Raw genomic sequence first — 18884 nt, forward strand, 5'->3', positions numbered from 1 at the left:
GAATAGCCACAGAAAGACGTATATGCGCTTGAAATATTATTGCACTGATTACAAATAAAGATACAAAAATTAAGATTAAAAAAAAAACAAAAAAAAAACATTGTATTGAGGAGTATAGTAGTGAAAAATTATTTTTAAATTTTTCCTTTAACATTTTAAACCAGGGTTATTCTGGCATTTTATTGATTATTATTATTATTATTATTATTATTATTATTATTATTATTATTATTATTATTAATAATATTATCATTTACTAGATATATTTATTACATGCATTCAAATGAAGATAAAGACAATTTATTTCATACAATTTCCTTTATCTTATAATAAACACTGTTATCCTTTGTCTTGTCTCCAGCTGTCACGTGACGTTTGTTTTGAGGCGACCAAAAGGAAGTGCAGGCTCTCTAGGAAGAATCCCAAACCGATTCCTAATTCATTTCCAGGTATATATTTTATAGTGCACAATAATATATTCCCAATATCATTTTTGGCATTTAGACAAACCCACTCGGAGGAAGTGACATTTCGGGTTTTTCTTTCCACACCCTTTGTTTACGTGGTTATAAACCTTGATTATAAATGATTTATGAAGCAGCAGCACAGACACCGACTTTAACTTCAAGCTCCACAGGAAGAGAAGCTGCTGCCAAGACAGGTGAGCAACCATAACTTATACTAACATATAATTAAAATCACTTATAATCAGATAATAGAGCAGTTCTAGGATTAACAATTTCATTCAATGGGTCATGTGATGTGAACTTTGTGCTCAATGATTTCACTGATTTTATTTAATGAGCTTGACATGTTTAACAAATTGCCTAGTAAGAAAGATTGGGGTAGAAATTGTGTCAATAAAACATAACATTAAATAAAAAACATTAAATAAAAAACATCTCTTATAATGTCTTATCTCTTATAATGTATTGTGTCTTATCTCTTATAATGTACATGAGAGGAAATAATAGTTATTATAATATAAATATAGTAATAAAGCTTGTATAACAATAAGTAAATAGAATGTTATTAAAGGCAGATCTGTTTATAGATAGATAGATAGATAGATAGATAGATAGATAGATAGATAGATAGATATCTTGGAAGGCCAAGAGCTTCAGTTAATGTTCATATAACAGTAGGGGCGGACATGTGATCTCAGGTGCTTTGACCTTGACATGGTTATTGGTACCAGGTGGAATGGTTTGAGTATCTGAGAAACTGCTGATCTTTTTTTTTTCTTTTTCAGCACAGTGGTCACTAGACTTTATGCACAATGGTCAGTCTGGCACGAATTACAATGCCTTGGTCAAAGCCCATGAAATCATGTTTTTTCCATTCTGAGTGATCATTAACTGAAGCTCTTGGCTTTCCCAAGAGAATGAAAAAGTCATTGTGGATTGAAAAGTAGAATCTTTAAAATATTTACTTTTTGCTTCCACAAGTTTGGGCAAAACCTGATGATCCATTTGGACCAAATACATTAGATGCTTCAAAAGAGAAGATTAGGCATGAGTAAAATTTGATATTGATACAAAGCCATCAACACGGTCAATATCACAAATTCACTTGCGTTGAAGTAGGAACCGGAGATCTTCAATATTTCTATTTCTATTTCATTTGCTTGCTTTGTTTTAAATATGTATGCATTCTAAAACATTACAATTGTAAAGGAAAAGGTCTCAGACTTTTGGACTCAACAGTGCAGAAGCTGTGTGTGTTATATTTATTGTTAACCTGGTTTCGTATGTTTTCTCAGTAGGCTAATGCTAACATGTCACCACCCGTCAAAGTTATCGTGGTTGGAGCAGGGAGCCGTGGTGAAACATACTCCGACTTTGCCTCCATCCACCCTGATCGGCTGAAAGTATGTCTTTCCTGATTTTCTTTTGTACCTTTGCTGTAAATATTAATTTCCCAATGAAAACTTTTTGGCAATCACTTAAACAGGATAATCTAAGGGGTTTCTGAGCTTCGTTGTTGATGATGTTTTTGTTGTTGTTGTTCCATGTCACCTTAGGTAGTTGGAATTGCTGACCCAAGACTTTTTGCACGAAAGAAGCTCCAGGAGCGTCACAAAGTGCTTGAAGAAAATGTATTTGATGGTAACATTTGATTTTTTTTAAACAACAATCTGAATTACATCAATAATGTGCACTGCTTATAAACCTGTTGGCACTTGTGATTTTGGTATAGATTGGCACTGTGTAGCAGAAAGGGAAAAATTTGCAGATGCTGTATTTATCTGCACTCCTGATCGCCTTCATAAGGTTTGTGACCTTTCTGATGTGATAATTCATATCAATACTTGGCAGTGATTCTACAGTTTTTTTGGAATTATACTAGACTGATGGAACACTATTAGTTTAAAATCGTCTAATCTATTCGGTGTTTTGAAGAGATCTGTGAAACACATTGCTCCAAAATCTAGCATAGGGATCAATAAGGATTGAAACCTGGTGACTGTTGAATCCATAGTATTGATTTAAGTCCAATTTTATAATCACTAAACCATTCAATGAGCCCTTGTAGGTGGGGTGTAGTCATTTTGGAAGAGACCACTCGAATCAGGATAGAAATGTTTTATCAAAATATCATATGATCAATCACCATAACTTTGTGTAGATTCAGAGTGAACCATCTAAATATCCAAGTAGACTCAAGCTCATTCCATTAAAAATGCCCTCCAAATGCACAGTGGTGTTATAGTGTAATAACACAATATCACGGTTGTCAGTATTTAGTGATGTCTGTTGTTGTTCTTGATCAGAATGTCTAGTCCAAATCTATAATGTTGACTATAGTGTAGTGTAATTAGAAAGGTATTTGTCTTGCAGGAACCTGCTGTTGTTTTGGCGAGGAAGGGTTATCATATACTCTTGGAGAAACCAATGGCAGTAAGTATGCTGACTTCTGCATAATGAAGTTCTTCTTTTTTGTTTTTTTTGTCAGTCACTTGAAACATTGGTGATTGGGAAATCCATTCAGTAGTAATGTTGACTGTTCTAATCCTAATGCAGCAGATTTCTGAATGCTCTACTGCTATACTGTACTTTTGCACTTTTACTGCCTGCAATGTTTGTAAGTGAGGGCATGGTGTCTTGGGGGGTTCAAGGCAACCTCTGCCCAAACTACAAGGTTTTTGGGGTTCAAGGCAACCTCTGCCTGTGTGCATATTTCAGGTACTATGGGGTCTACACTAGCACCAAAGATATATGCTGTAGCAGACTGGCATGTCCTATTGTCCCTAGTGAGTGAATGGGTGTCTGTGTGTGTGTGAGAGAGAGAGAAACAGAGAGAGAGAGAGACTGTGCCCTGCAGTAGATTGTGCTTTAGCACCTTAGGGTAGTGGTGGCTCAAGTGGTTAAGGCTCTGGGTTGTTGATTGAAAGATCAGGGTTCAAGTCCAGAACTGCCAACCTGCCACTGTTGGGCCCTTAAACAAGGCTCACTGCTCCAGAAGCACTGTATTATGGCTGATCCTGCGCTCTGGCCCCAATCTCCAAAGTTGGGATATTGAAAACTCCAGGCTCCTCATGACCCTGTGTAGAATAAGCTGTACAGAAAATGAATGTATAGATGTTTGTAAGGTAAACAAGAAAACATATGTTCATTGCTAATGACTAATACTTGTACATATTAATACTTAAGCACTCTTATTAATGGTTTATAAATGGTTTAACACTTAAATATATTACTAAAATCCCATTAGTACTATTTGTTAAATGTATTTTCTAATGCAAAACAGCAGTTTTTTAATCAACATTATGGGGCAGGAACCAATAAATGATATAAAGGATAAAGCAAGGATTAATTAAGCACTGTTCATACGGCTCATTTCCATTTACATGTCCACAAAACTCTATAAAGGGTCAAGCAAACAGAGGGCTGGGAGCACACTAGAAATGACTACTAAACGAAAAGACAGAAGGGCAGGAGTGGATATTTTTACTCTTTTCTATGCCAATAAAAATGTATTTCACCATAAACGTGCACCTGATAAGGTCAAAAACTAGAGAAAAATTATAGAAAGGGTGAATTTAATGTAAACTAGATTTGTAAAGTTCGTCGTGACAAACTTTGATGTTGGCTTTGACGAGGCAAGTATTCTCAAAGGCCGGTGCTTTTTGGAGGCGAGTGGACATAAGGGTCAGTGTTACTTTTGGAGGCAAGTGGACAGAAAGATAGGGTACCAAAACATTTGGAAGCAAGTGGAGACGAGCATGTGACATCATCTGAATTCTCCTGAGGAAGTTCCCCTCATGAGTATTTTGATATGTCACATGCCCATGTTGTGCAAAATTTTTTATTTTCACGTGACGTCACGTGACGTCACGTGACGTCACATGACGTCATCAAATTACACGTGAGGAAGTTCCCCTCATTGTTCTGAGTGTTTTGATATGTCACATGTCCATGCTGTAAAAAGTTTTTTGATTTTGCATATTTTGGGGCAGGGCTGCGGCACAATCGAAAGGCCAGTCGGTACACCAATTTAAAAGTTTGTTCAGAGTATCACCCTAAAGGAGCTGGCCGAGTTTGGTGTAGATGAGTTTGGTGTAGATAGGTCGAAAGCTTGCTGAGTTATAAACCTCCAAAGTTTATAATGGGAGACTATGGGAAAAAAGGCCACTTTGAGACCCGGTACCGGAAGTACCGGTACTCGGATCGTTTAGAAAAGTAATAGCAACAAACTTCAGACCAGGGTCTACAACATATCTGAATTTGGTACATGTGGCTCTAAAGCCCTAGGAGGAGATACTCTTGATAAATTTTTGTCTAAGCTTAAACAGTTAAACAGAATGTTGGCTTCTACAAAGCCAACATAATTACATTAGGTGAAAAGACAATGGTGTGTCATTAAAACACAGAAGGAAAAAAAACCTACATTGCACCCAAGTGATCATGTACACCAAGCATATCACATGGGGAAAAAGCTAGTTTACAGATGTTTTTGGTGTTTCGGCCAACATTGTCAAAGGGGCAAAGTATTTTGTGGAAAAGAAAATCCTGCAGGTCTTTAAACATCCTTTCCCTCATAGGTATGACAAGCAAGAAATCATCTAACCATCATGAGCATGCGTTTTTAAGTCTAAAAAAGCACGTCTGTAAGTCATCCTGAAAGGCTTGACAGTTTATTTTATACATAAAACTGCAGTAAGTTTAATGACTTGCATTGATTTGATCATGTCAATGATTGTCGATGTGGTTTCATACATTTGGACCCAAGTGTGTACAGTATACCAGTATACATTTACTACGTGAAGGGTTTTCCTAGTTTCCCAGACCTACCAAGAAATATAAGTAATGAATTTCATACTTTCATTTATATTTCTGTGTCCAGGTGACTCTAGAGGACTGCACAGAGATTGCAGAGACTTGCAATCAAAGTGGTGTAATGCTAACAGTGTGCCATGTTCTCCGATATGACCCATACATCAGAAAAATCAAAGTAAAAATTTCACTTCAGTTTCTTTGTCTGATTTTAAATGGATGTCTCCAAGAGTGATGTCTGTTACCAGAGTGAGAGCAAGAATAAAGAATTACCTTCATTTTTCAGGTGCTCATCGACAGTGGAGCCATTGGGGATGTCATTCATATTCAACACTTTGAACCAGTAAGATCAAATCTACTACTCGCAGATAACACATAAATAAAGATATAATTAACCACATAGTTAAAGTTAAATGTATATTAATGTATATGATCTTTTTTTTCCTTCAGGTTGGGTTTTATCACTTTGCTCACTCATTTGTGAGAGGAAATTGGAGAAATGAGGCAGAAAGCTCTTTTGCTCTTTTAGCCAAATCCTGCCATGACCTGGACTTGATTTGTCACTGGGCTGGAGGACGCAGGTTTGGAATATAAATACAGCAAATTTGTTTTATTTGGTTGTTTTGTCAGGTCTGAAAAAAATATTTAAATGAATTTGTTGTTTTACAGGTGTATAAAAGTTTCGTCATTTGGATCCCTCAGCCATTTCCGAAAAGAAAACAAGGTTTGTTTAAACTGAAAAATGGTGCTTTATAATGTGTGAAGTGCAGTGGCGGCTTATGGAGCAAGTGGGGCAGGGCATTTATATCACCCGTTCAACAGATATTAATCTTATTAATAATGTCATTACTCCCAACTCCATGCATTTTAAATGACATTTGAAATACTAAAGGTTTGTTTTGAGGTTTACATGCTCATATTTCACTGCCCCGCTTAGCTCCAAAGAATTATTATTGCACCCAGTGATATAGAATTATGTATTATTTTATTAATAAATACAATTAGATTATTTTTTTCCCTCCCCTTGCTCACTCTATGAACATTATAAAAATGAAGGAAGAGCAGAAGAATCCAAGACCTTGTTTTCTAACAATTAATCTAAGGTACCTCTAACAAGTGCAGGCAGGTTATCTATGATTCATTCATTCATTCATCTTCTACCGCTTATCCGAACTACCTCGGGTCAGGGGGAGCCTGTGCCTATCTCAGGCATCATCGGGCATCAAGGCAAGATACACCCTGGACGGAGTGCCAACCCATCGCAGGGCACACACACACTCTCATTCACTCACGCAATCACACACTACGGACAATTTTCCAGAGATGCCAATCAACCTACCATGCATGTCTTTGGACCGGGGGAGGAAACCGGAGTATCGAACCTCGATACTCGGGAATCGAAACCCGGCCCTGGAGGTGTGAGGTGAACGTGCTAACCACTAAGCCACCTTAAGCGCCCTTATCTATGATGTGCAGAATAATTTATTTTGTATACTATATTGGGAAACGGTAAAGGAGTTTATGGAGTGGATTGTGTGTGGACATCAGAGATATATTTAATTCTTCTTTCCCACATATTCTCTGATGAATAAAAGAAGCATGTTTCCCTTATCCTGTGCCCAAATATTTTGGCACACTTTCAGGTATTTTTGGTGCTTTTTGAGATGCAGCTGCGATAGAAATTTTGCTTAAAAATGTCAACCCTGGTTTCTGATTTTGCCTTGAAGACAGTTGAACATATAGCTCAAAACAAGCTTAAATACTGTATTCTGCATGACCGTATAGAAAAAGAATAGAAGATTTTAAGAATAGAAGATTTTAAGAAGATTTTAAGAATTTAATAATAGAAGATGTTAATTTTGTAACATATAAATTACAGCACAGTGAAATTCTTTTTTTGCATATCCCGACTTTGGTGGTTGAGTTTCAGAGCTCAGGGTTAGGCATGATACAGTGACCCATGAGCAGTGAGGGTTAAGGGCCTTGATCAACAGTAGCAGCTTTGCAGAGAAACCTAGAGCATTAAAACCACTTAAGCCACCACTGCCCCGCTGTGTTCCTTTGACTCTCAACTTCCTATTAGGCATTAAACTAAAAATTCAGTAGATGATAGTCTTTAGCATATGTTATGTGAGATTGCAGTTTTGTTTGAGCCTATATCCTTACTATTGTCAGCCTTCCCCATTAAAATATATGTTTGCAGTTCATTGTTAATGAAGTCTGAAATAACTGAAATAATGCGTCTGTTTATTTAGCCATCAGGAGCAGCGAGTCGGTGCTTAGATTGTTCTGTAGAGACAGACTGCGCATATTCAGCGAAGAAAATCTACTTGGACCGAGTTAGAAAGGTAAAGATTATTCCAGCTGCATTTTTCCTTTTCCCTGCCCCTGAATCTGAATGCGCTACCTGTTATGTTGGTCTTCTACATATTATATTGATTTTGGATGAACAGACTTTGTAAAGACTAAGGGTGTTTTCACACCTAGTTCGTTTGAGCCCTCTAAATGCTCTCGGAGCGGTTCAGTGTGTATATGTGAACAAACCATGTGATCTGAGACCCCTTAAATGGACCCAGAAGCGAACCGTACTCAGACCACCTCCGGAGATGGTCTGAGTACGGTTCATCTGTGGGTTCGTTTGTGGTTCGATTTGCGTGTGACGTGAAAGCAATGAGGTCCCGGTCCACTTTGCGTTTCGTTTCACCAAATGTCCCTGGAGGCTTGCCATACCTGCAGCCGTGTTCCGTTACTGTGACTGCTGAAAACACAAAACTTTTTGCCATGGCAGGTTGCGGAGTCATGTGGTCTTATGAAGAAAGCTGTGCACTTATTGATATTTGGAAAGAGGATGGCATTAAATGCCAACTATTCTCAACACATAAAAACATAAAAGTATTTCTTCTGTTTTCTCAAAAACTGAAGGAAAGGGGATACAACAGAACAGCACTACAATGTCGCGTAAAAGTGAAAAAACTACGACAGAAGTACATGAGCACCCGTGATAAAATGCGTCGAAGTGGGGAGTCTGCTGAAATCAAGGATTCCTGTCCATTGCTGCACAGAATTCTGGGTTCTGAGTTCTTATGAAGTTGAGGTGTGAACACGAAAGGGTCTGAGATCACTTCAATACTAAAGAGGACCAAAAAGAGAACTGGGTTCTCTTTTGAGTCCACTATATTGTGAACACCAAACGGACTGAGGTCACATTCGGCTAGTTCCTTTTCTGGTTCACTTTAAGTGAACTGGGTTTGGTTCTTTTAAAACAAACTATATGTGAAAACACCCTAAGTAAATACTCTTGCTAACATTTTGGTGCTTTATGTGTTCTAGGGATGGGTGAGTTGGCCAGTGTCAGTTGTATGCGGCAGTTCAGTTCCTGATATTGAGTCAGTAACCGAGGCTTTGAAATCAGGTCCATACGGTCGCTGTGTCTATGAGTGTGACAACGATGTGTGCTCAAATCAGGTTAGGCAGTTTAGTTTTATTCTTCAAACTGGTCATATCGCCAGAAATTATACAACATCCTTTAACAAATGTGAGCTAAATGTGCCAGGCCAAATCCCTCTTTTTCTATTTCAGGTTGTTAACATGGAATTTGAAGGAGGCCTCACTGCTACGTTTAGCATGGTGGCATTTACGGAAGAGGTGTGTCTGCGCAAAACGAGCATCCATGGCAGTAAGGTCGGACATTAGTATTTCATATGTCACTAATCCATTTGTATTGTTTTTTTTTTTATTCATTCATGCAGGTTCAGGGTCTCGAAGGATCCAGAGCCTATTCTAATGTATTCTGATGTTATAGTTTAATTTGACATCTCTGCATATGTTCCACAGGGGGAGCTGACTTACAACAGCCACGAGATCAAAGTATTCGACTTTCTCACTCAGGTATCCACGACGCACACAGTGGACGTCAATGTACCGGGGAGCTTCAGCAAAGGTGGTCATGGTGTTGCAGATTATCATCTCGTTGACACCTTCATTTCAGCTGTAGCGGTTAGTTTCTTATCACTTCCTGTTTCTGTACATCGTGCTATGGGGCTACTGTAATTTATGTAAGGAATAAAACATGACCAGACTAGCTGGGAAAAGAATCGATGGTGGTGTGGTCTTTTCCAATAACAGCAAATACTGAAATGCTTTTTCTACCACAGATACTTGCAACAATTGCAATTTTTTGGACTAGGCAATTTATAAAAATGTATATTTTAACTGTAATCTTAACGAAGTTACATTTGATGTTGTGGAATGTCTACAATACAATTTACAGTTATTTACTACCTATTTACTGCCTTTCTCTTACTTCTTTTTCTCTATCTTGAAGTTAACAACAACAACAACAAAAAAACGCAGCTTGATGGGGAAACTTGAAAGCACTAGATAATTTTCCTAAAGTTTCATTTCTGCTGTAGTCAGGTTTAATGTTGTGAAACATTGCTGAGAGTTATTTCCTGTTATCTTTTTATCGTAGGAACGGTTATTCCCTCGCCAGTCTCTCGTTTTCCCCGTTTCCTGAAGTTAATAGTACACAAATGGCAGATTTTCCTCGCAAACAGGAACCACAAAGCAAGGCTCTCTGTCCTGAAGTTTTAAAGACTAAAAAATATTACCACAGACTTTTACAAAGCACCGACACTGACTTCTGAAAATGCTAAATAAACATCTCCTCACAGAAAGGTTCACCATATAAACATATAAAAATTTTTAATCCCAAATTCTCTGTTACACAACAGAAATGATATCATAGTGGATCAAGCACATTAATATAAACCTGGGATTGACCATGCAGCTCGATTTGCTTCAGAGATAATAGTTAATCAGCAGCAAAATGCTATAAAGTGTTTAAAATTTTTATAATGTTCGTATTGTTATTATTTGTTTAAATATATCGTTTAATTGCACTGTGTAAATCATTCATTTAAACTTTATTGTCATTATACCAATACAGTATGAAGAAACACTATTATGCCATCTCTCTGCTGCAGAATGATCGACAAAAACAGTGCAAATTGTGTGACAAAAATGAGATTCAAATGATGTTGGCAGTAGCATGAGTGAAAAGTAGAATCAGAAATATTTAGTGGGATTTGAAAACTTTCTTCGTAGATTGAACATCCTCGTTTTGATCTAGTGTACAATTGTTGTTGTGTAAAACCAGATCAAATTCATCGGAGTGTCTTCTGAACACATAAGAAGGGGACTTTGACCAGATAAGAAATCTGACCTTTTGTCCAATGTCAATATGTGTATGTTCAGTATTACCTGTTTGCTTACGTTTAAACAGTCACCTAGAAATTGCACAACATCTTGAACAGTTGAATTGTGCAACATTCTGAATAGGCCAGATGTTGCGTATTTCCAAGTTTCTGTTTATTTTCAGTTTGAGATTAAAAAAAAAAAATTCCCAGAAATTCAACGTGGTCTCTGAGTTTTAGTCTCTACTGTGTATTCTGTATATATGGGGAGTGAATAGTACGTAAGAAGTAATTTTTTTATATTATGTGTATAGTATACAGTATCACAAGAGGTATTTTAATTAATGCTATACTGAAGTAAATGACTTTTAGCAGCGTTAAAGTATTAAGTTAAGACAGTATGTTCAAGATATGTATTAATATAATCTCAATGGCTAAATACAGTAAAAACAGAAGTACAGTGCAATTTAGTGTTTAAATCGTGTTGAACACAGCTACACAGCATTTTTGTCCCACTTATTTTAAAAATAATATGTAATTTTGTCTTTCATTGTTGTAGAACGGAGACCCAATGCTGGTCCAGTCCGGTCCGAAGGAAACACTGGCAAGTCACAGGCTGGTTTTTGAGGCTGAGCGTTCTCGTCTAGAGAACAGAGTCGTGATGTGTGTGACCGATCACGACTAGTTGATGAAGGCTAAAACATTTTTTCCTCTTTTTTCTTTTTTTATGACTACATAAATGCTAGAAAACTAACATTAATTGTAAGTTGGTGTTTGTGACCAGTAGCCAAGGCATGCAAAATTGACCTTGCTGTCTAGGTGCAAATAATGGAATACTATCTCACACTTGTCAATCCCAGTATAACTATTAACTATAACTAGTACTGTATGTTTATTCATGCTATACATGTTGCTAAAAAATAAGTGTGCCAGTAATGCTGTTTTGTCTTCATTTACATGAACAAATACATGAAAACGGTCTTGAATGATTACACTGTCTTGGTTGATCTGTTTATCTTGGACAAGCATGTTACCACGTGTTATTTTGAAGAGCCTGGCTTTCAGTATGCTTTGTTCAGTATAGCTCTTGGAAATCTGAGCCAGGATTGTTTCTGGTCAAACATTAGACTTGTGATTAAGGCAGGATGATCATGGTGTGCTGATATGAAGCATGCTGGCTTAAGAGACTTTGACCTTGGACGAGCTGTCTTCTCCCGTTAGTGTCTCAAAGGTAATATCGATTTGTTTAAGGTTTATTTAAATGCATTACTCTCGTGGTTAGTTCCTTGGTTACATGTTGTGGAGGCAGGGCTGGACTTTGACCCAGTGGTTGGGGAGCCATTTCTGTGAGATTGTAGTCATAATCTAAATCCTGCAGATGGCAGAATAAACACAACACTAGGGTAAACAGAGGTATGGCCTCTAGTACACCAAGTAATTGTACAAAGGATTAGTGACCTGAACAACAGCCAATAAATTCTGTGATGTCAATCTTAGTTTACCTTGGAATGAAGTCATGTGTAGTGAGCAGTTCATTCGTTCACTGGTCCACCAGCTTCCTCGGTCGGTTTTTGGGAGAATCATAAGTTAGATACCTCACAGTCCAATTGTCTTTCTCTGCAAAAGCAGCCATTAATGTCCATTCCATAGACTTCAGGTCTGTCTCCAAAGGTTTGACAATACTCGAGTAACTGTTTGAATACTTACGGATTATTTTAGTGTACTTACTTCATTTGTTAATTGATTATTATTGAAATAGAAAGCTAGTGTTCTTATCTCATGGAAAACATTTTAATTTTTATTTAGACTCAAAATATTTAAAACAATACACTTCTTCTCACATCCAGCTAATGTATGTTGTATATCAACTGAATTTGCTCAGTTTAGCATCCAATCATCTGCAGAAATGTAGAAAAAACTATCATGATTTATGCCAATTTGCCCTTGGCTGTAATCTCATGCTACGCAGTGTGGTTAGTGCCATGGATGTGTGTTTTTGAATATGTAAACACCAGTGGACTGCTTTGTGGAACTTTGTGGAAGGTTTTACCCGACCTCGGTAAAATATTTTACTATGCTGGATAGGCAAAAACCTGTATAAAAGGAGGCATCTTCTTTTCATCCCTGATAGTCTATACTATGAGATATTGTTAATATTAACTGTCAAATTTAATAAAATTTGTCTGTTGATTGATTGATTGATTGATTGATTGATTGATTGATTGCCAAATGGCAGGTTTATATATCACCGATCCTATTGGGCACCATAATTTCTACAAGTCAAATTCTGCAACTTTCCATATTTTCGGGCAAAACATAAATCAAAACTGCATTTAAAACAAAACTCAGCCAAAAAAAAGTAATAAAAGTTACATTTTACATGAACCTCATTTAACTTTGTTAGTTGTCGCAACTTTGTCTAACAATTTTATAATTTTTTTTATTATGTTGTTTGTAATATTTTCAATGTTTTAAAAGTGTTTAGCATTTTCCCTCTTTAACTATAGCTTCAGTTAGATATTTACACATTATCTTTCACTTCATATCTTTCACTTAATTTCTTAGTACTTCATCCAGCCCTGGTAACAGCCTGGGAAAACCTTTCTTACGTTTACCTCAGCCACTTACTGCCTGAAATCTGATTACGAGCTGAACATATTACATATATATTTATTTTACTATGATATATCTATTAAACGATGTGCAGAAATCACACTTAGCTAGATTTTAGATGTGTTTAGGAGGGTTGACTGCATGTACTGCTGCATTAGGTAAACTGGCACTCTTATCTACATTATCTTTACAGACAGATGACCAAGGAAAGATTTACAAATACATAAATGAAAACATTTCCATGTAATTTTGACTAAAATTCACATATGTATGGTTTCTTAACATAGAGGTGACAAGGTATGTTATAGTCAGAAAAACACAAATTTGGCCAAAACTCCATCACAAATACATTTTCCCAGCTATCATTGAGGTCTCACTCAATGTTTTTAGCATATAACCAGTGTAACTATTTAGGTAATGTTTTAGCTAGTTAGGCTCTGCTAATGGCAGTTTTATGACAATTGTTAACTGCATAATAGTAATTTGTGTAGAACATAAAAAATTTAGATGCACCTTATTACTGTTTGTACAGTATCTTCTGTTTTGCCTCCATTAACTCTACTCCACGTAATCCCTTGACTTCACTTTATGGACAAAATCGTAGCATGACTACAACAGGCTAAATGCTAAGTTTGGTCTGAAAATATCAAATTTTCTGAGGGAATTGCCTAGGGTATAATTTACATTAATTAATTAAGTTTTGAGAGTTCTGGTTTTATATTATTATTATTATTATTATTATTATTATTATTATTATTATTATTATTATTATTATTATTATTTAAAAATGATTTTTTATATGTCTGAATATACTGTATATTTACTTGTATATAAAATGAGATGTGGAGTCATCCATTAAAACGTTCTTGTTCCTCTGACTGTCATGTGGCTGCTAAGACATGAGCACTGTTAGAATAACATTTTAAAATGCTTTTTTATTTTTAGTTTTTTGTATTTTTTTGTATTATTTTTTAATTGTTCCTCACATTAAGGTCTTCTCTTAGATGCAGCTTAATCCTTGCTTAATCAATCGAATTGTTAAAATGTATGCTACTCTGAAGAGATGGGAATATCCTCTGAATTAAATGCATTAAGTTTGCATATTAAGAGTGTCTGAAACAGACCCCGCTTTCTGCTTTTGGTATTTCATGGACCTCTTGCCAGAGCACAGGTCAACAAGCTTCCTAGGTCAACAAGCTTCTCTGTCCAGTTGCTCCTGTATTGAATCCTGAAATTCAAGCTTGCTCTGAAGCTGTGCTGCTGCCTCTGATTCACGTTTTCTCTGCTGAGGCCTCTCAGACATACACAGGCGGACTTCTTGTTTATTCAAGATATGCAAAATAGCAGGACAAACTCAACAGGACTGTATTATAGTTCATTCTGAGCAGAAGGAGGACTCTTGAATGGACATACACACTTGTATACAAATAACATGCTACAATTCCCTGGGGGGGGGGGGGGGGGGGGGGGTAGGTGCAAGACATGCATGGTAGGTTGATTGGCATCTCTGGAAAATTGTCCCTAGTGTGTGAGTGAGTGAGTGAATGAGAGTGTGTGTGTGCCCTGTGATGGGTTGGCACTCCGTCCAGGGTGTATCCTGCCTTGATGCCCGATGACGCCTGAGATAGGCACAGGCTCCCCGTGACCCGAGGTAGTTCGGATAAGCGGTAGAAAATGAGTGAGTGAGAGAGAGTGCCTCAGCTAGCAGGGCTAGCACCTCTTTTCAACAGCTGAGGTGTTATAATCATTTTTTATACATAGATAGTAATTGTAATATGTGCACAGTGGGTGGCCTCCACTCAGTTGACAAAAAAATCAATCCACAGGAAATTTCATGGGAAAATCGTGGGCCTAAGAAACGGCTTTAGGAAAACTGATGCCTTGATTCCATTTAAAAAGCAACAATATTTTAAGAGCAAACATGTATGTTTAAATTGTGTTCGCTCTTCTAAAGCTTGAATGCATGCATCATTATTAAAATAGTTATATATGTATAATAGTTATAATTTTCTAAAATAGCCACATTTCAAAGACAAGCAGCTACACCATTGTAACAAACCCTCTTGGGTAGTAATTTATCTTCAAGTGTTCCTTATGTATAGTCATTGTGGTAGGCTTGTCAATTCCCTACAATTCAAAACGTCCTAGCCATGTTTGTCCTGTTTTGCTTTGCTTCTATTTGACAGTGCTTGTCTATTTTGTAGTGATTTTTTATCTAAATCCAATGTACCATAGAATACAGACTTGCTTTTAAAAAAACACATTGTATAATTATTGCAAAATGCAAAGATTCATGGGATACCTGTCTGTGGTATTTCAGGTCATTCAGTTTTTTCCTTTTTTCTAAATGTATATTCAGTTTTTTTAAACTGATTTGTCAATATTCCATAATCATCAGTGTGATAAGAAGTTGCTACACCTTTCCACAGTGACACACTTGTGACTGGGAGGGCAGGGAAAGAGGCGTTTTCTCTGATGATGTAATACTTTTGATTTTTTTCCCACAATTTATTCAAACTTTATTGACCTGACTTATTTCGATCTATACAATCTGTCACAGAGATAATCATCACTGTGATCAGTCATGGAAACAAGCTTATTTCATTATTATTCCAAGATCTTAACCCGAATGAGCCTTAAGGGCAGGGCACAGAGGAAATGAGTGTCATTCAAGTGTGTGTCACCATTAACAGGAAATTCACTTGTTATTTAGCGCCGTAGTATTTTCATTCAGGAGTTATTTAGAACATTAAGCAGTTAGTCATCAATGAGCACACATTTTATGAAGCAAAATAAACTTCAAGGCTAATTTGGAGACAAAACATATATAATGTTGGCTAATTTAAGCATTATCTAGGACTGAATTGGGAATCTTTCATGAGTAAGACTCCTTTGTTCATGACACAGTAAATTACTTCATGTTGAGAAGATTTATTTAGATTTGATTTTATTTATCCAATGTTCAGCTAAAAAAAATGGAAGATCTGAGCGTTACTGTAAAACATGACTTTGTAAGTAAGCATGAGTCACAGGATGTAAGCCATGAAGTGCAGGCTGGAATAGAGGAGGAAGCAGCCTCTCTGTTCGCCAATACAACTCCTGCCAATAATCTGTGTGGAAATGTGCAGCGCCGAAATCCACAGGCATCCCGGCCACCGCTTCCGCACTTGCACCAGATCCATGTATGACTAAGCACATAAAGCTTTATCTGACTGACTGTGAATAATGATGAAAAGATGAAAAGAAAAAAAAAGAAAAGAAAAAACTATAATAATGATAATAATAATAATAATAAGAAGAAGAAGAAGAAGAAGAAGAAGAAGAAGAAGAAGATGAATAATAATAATATAATATAACATAATAATAATTATTATAATAATATAATAATATAACATTTATAGTTGCACTTAACACTGTGTAAAATCCACAAAATGATCTAGTTTGTGTCTTCTTGTTATAGCAGCTATGAAACTTTGCATTCAAATTATACTTGTATAATAACCTTTATTCTTCTGGAAAGGCTTCTAGATTTTTGAGCATGGGGATGTGTGCTCATTCAATTCCAAGAGCATTAGTGAGGTGGAGCACCAATAATGGATGAGGAGACCTGGCACGCTGTCGACATTCCAGTTCTTCCCAAAGATGTTCAGTGAGATTGAGGTCAAGGCTCTCTACAGGACACTTGAGTTCCTCTACTCCAAACTTGGCAAATCATGTCTTCATGGAGCTTGCTTCATGCACAAGGACATTTGATCCTCTTAGATCCAGTGAAGATAACTTGTAATTCTTCATCATACCTCAATATTCCAGACAGTCATCTGTCTTCAATTATGTGACAATTGATCCACGTATGAGGGACATGGTCAGGTGTCCACGTGCTATAACGTGCATGTTAAGTTATTAGTGATGGGAGAAAAAAATTAAACAAACAAACAAAAATCTATTTACTAGTCTCCATACTGTGCTCAGCATCTCACTCTTTTGTGCTGTGTCTGCCTTTCATGTTCTGACCCTATCCTCTTAGAGAAAAAAATCAATCTTGGAGTAGATTAATGTGTTGGCGTTTTCCACACAATACACTGCGGAAGGAACCCTGCTGCCTGCGCAAACCTAATGCCCTTTCTTTAGCCTGGAACCATTGGTAATTGAGTTGCTCATCCTTCTACTGCTGTATCCCAGGCAAACAGCCTTAATTATACCTTTCTTTTCCAAGCCCCCACCTAACTGCCTTTTATAGTTGCTGCTTGCCATGAAGTCATTTGTTTTGAACCCCAAATCACTTTAATCCCTGCTTTACTTCCTTGCCCACTAATTTATTTGAATGACTTTGTTGCATCCTGGGAAACACTGTGTGCCTTAAGGACAGACTTGCTTGTGTTTACTTACTTTAAATAAAAATGTGAGACTTTTTTAATGAACTGTATAATCTACACGGTTACTCAAAATGGAACTATTTTATTTTATTATTGGTTGTTTATGCCCTTAAAACATTAGGATTTAAAAAAAAAATAAAAAATATCTGTATGTATATTCACTCTCATTGTGTTTGTATTCTTTGGAGAAAAATGCCTGGCTAATTAATAAATGAAAAATGTGAATGAAATAGAAATAAATTGTTTGTTTGATTCTTTGGGAGATTCTTTCCCCCAAACATTGTGTTCATTTGCATATGATTGCATATTCATTCTTCTTGTTTGTGTGTGTGTGTGTGTGTGTGTGTGTGTGTGTGTGTGTGTGTGTGTGTGTGAGAGTGTTTTGTGGTGCCATGAAGTGAAAGGACCAACCAGTGCTGATGTGTCACCCAACCCTTGCATCGTGATTGGTGCTGTTGGTTACAAAGGAGCTTACTCAGTGGAAAAATGCAGTGGGTGTCTTGAGCCATCGCAGCCTATTAGTTCAGTAAAAGCCAAAGCTACTCAACAGCCCAGTCAGGTTCCTCCACATAAACTTAATCATGCAGTGAAAGACTGAATGAGGGTTTGCACAAATTTCTACTCATCATGTATGGACTATTAAAGGTTGTCATTCAACCAATCAGTCTGTGGTCATACAAACTGGTTTAGAAGTGAACAAAAATATAAGAGCTAAACAGCTAAATATAACAGGAATAAATATAAAAAAAATATATAAAAAATACTATGTTCTAGCTGTTAAAGGATTCAAAATTCTGTACCAAGTGAAAAGAAAACTAAGAGTGCCACAGCTAAAAAGAAATACCGGCACACTCCGACTTGCTCACCATACTTTACATTTAAATAATTAAGATTAAAACCAAAGTATGGGATTAATGAAACAATCAAATGCACTGAGTCTAAGTTTATTTCATAAGATTTACTTATGAAAATAAAATTTATATATAATATATAAGTAAGTACCATTTTAATCAGGATTTCAAAACCCTTATCAGGCTAGCAATCCAAATGTTCTTCAGAGTTTGGGGTGATCTTCCAGTGGCTGAGCCTATAAATGCTGCCTGGGATTAACAGCTGGCCAGCTCCAGCTGTTGACCAAAGCACTCAGAATGAGCTATTACACGGCTTCAGGAGATCAATAGAATTGTCACTAGTATCTCAGTATCACATAGTTTTATGTCTTATTTTGATTGTGTTTAAAGATGTTGATTAGGATTGCAGCCACAGACATCACACAGATTTAACATTTTCAAATTAGCAGTCAAGCTCCATGTCAAAATCAGTTACCTCCTAAGTACAACCCTTCTAATCTATAATATGTTTATTTATTGAAGCTTTTATATAGTTTACACAGATATCCATTTTGAAAATGTATGCTGTTAAATCTT

At 36.5% G+C, this 18884-nt stretch overlaps 2 protein-coding genes across 2 annotated transcripts in view; one reads left to right on the top strand and one right to left on the bottom strand.

Annotated features, from left to right (window-relative positions):
* Positions 1–18884, bottom strand: part of emc1 (ER membrane protein complex subunit 1) — a 176009-nt gene that overhangs the window by 14701 nt on the left and 142424 nt on the right.
* Positions 391–12669, top strand: zgc:154075 (uncharacterized protein LOC556929 homolog). Its single transcript, XM_060894773.1, has 14 exons — positions 391–661; positions 1763–1870; positions 2024–2108; positions 2200–2273; positions 2841–2900; positions 5347–5454; positions 5563–5619; positions 5727–5857; positions 5946–6000; positions 7532–7624; positions 8607–8741; positions 8856–8957; positions 9111–9272; positions 11031–12669. Exons 2-14 carry the CDS (start codon positions 1778–1780, stop codon positions 11154–11156), a joined length of 1281 nt encoding a protein of 426 aa, XP_060750756.1. The 5' UTR covers positions 391–661; positions 1763–1777; the 3' UTR covers positions 11157–12669.

Source organism: Tachysurus vachellii, chromosome 19, assembly GCF_030014155.1.
Source record: "Tachysurus vachellii isolate PV-2020 chromosome 19, HZAU_Pvac_v1, whole genome shotgun sequence".
Taxonomy (NCBI): domain Eukaryota; kingdom Metazoa; phylum Chordata; class Actinopteri; order Siluriformes; family Bagridae; genus Tachysurus; species Tachysurus vachellii.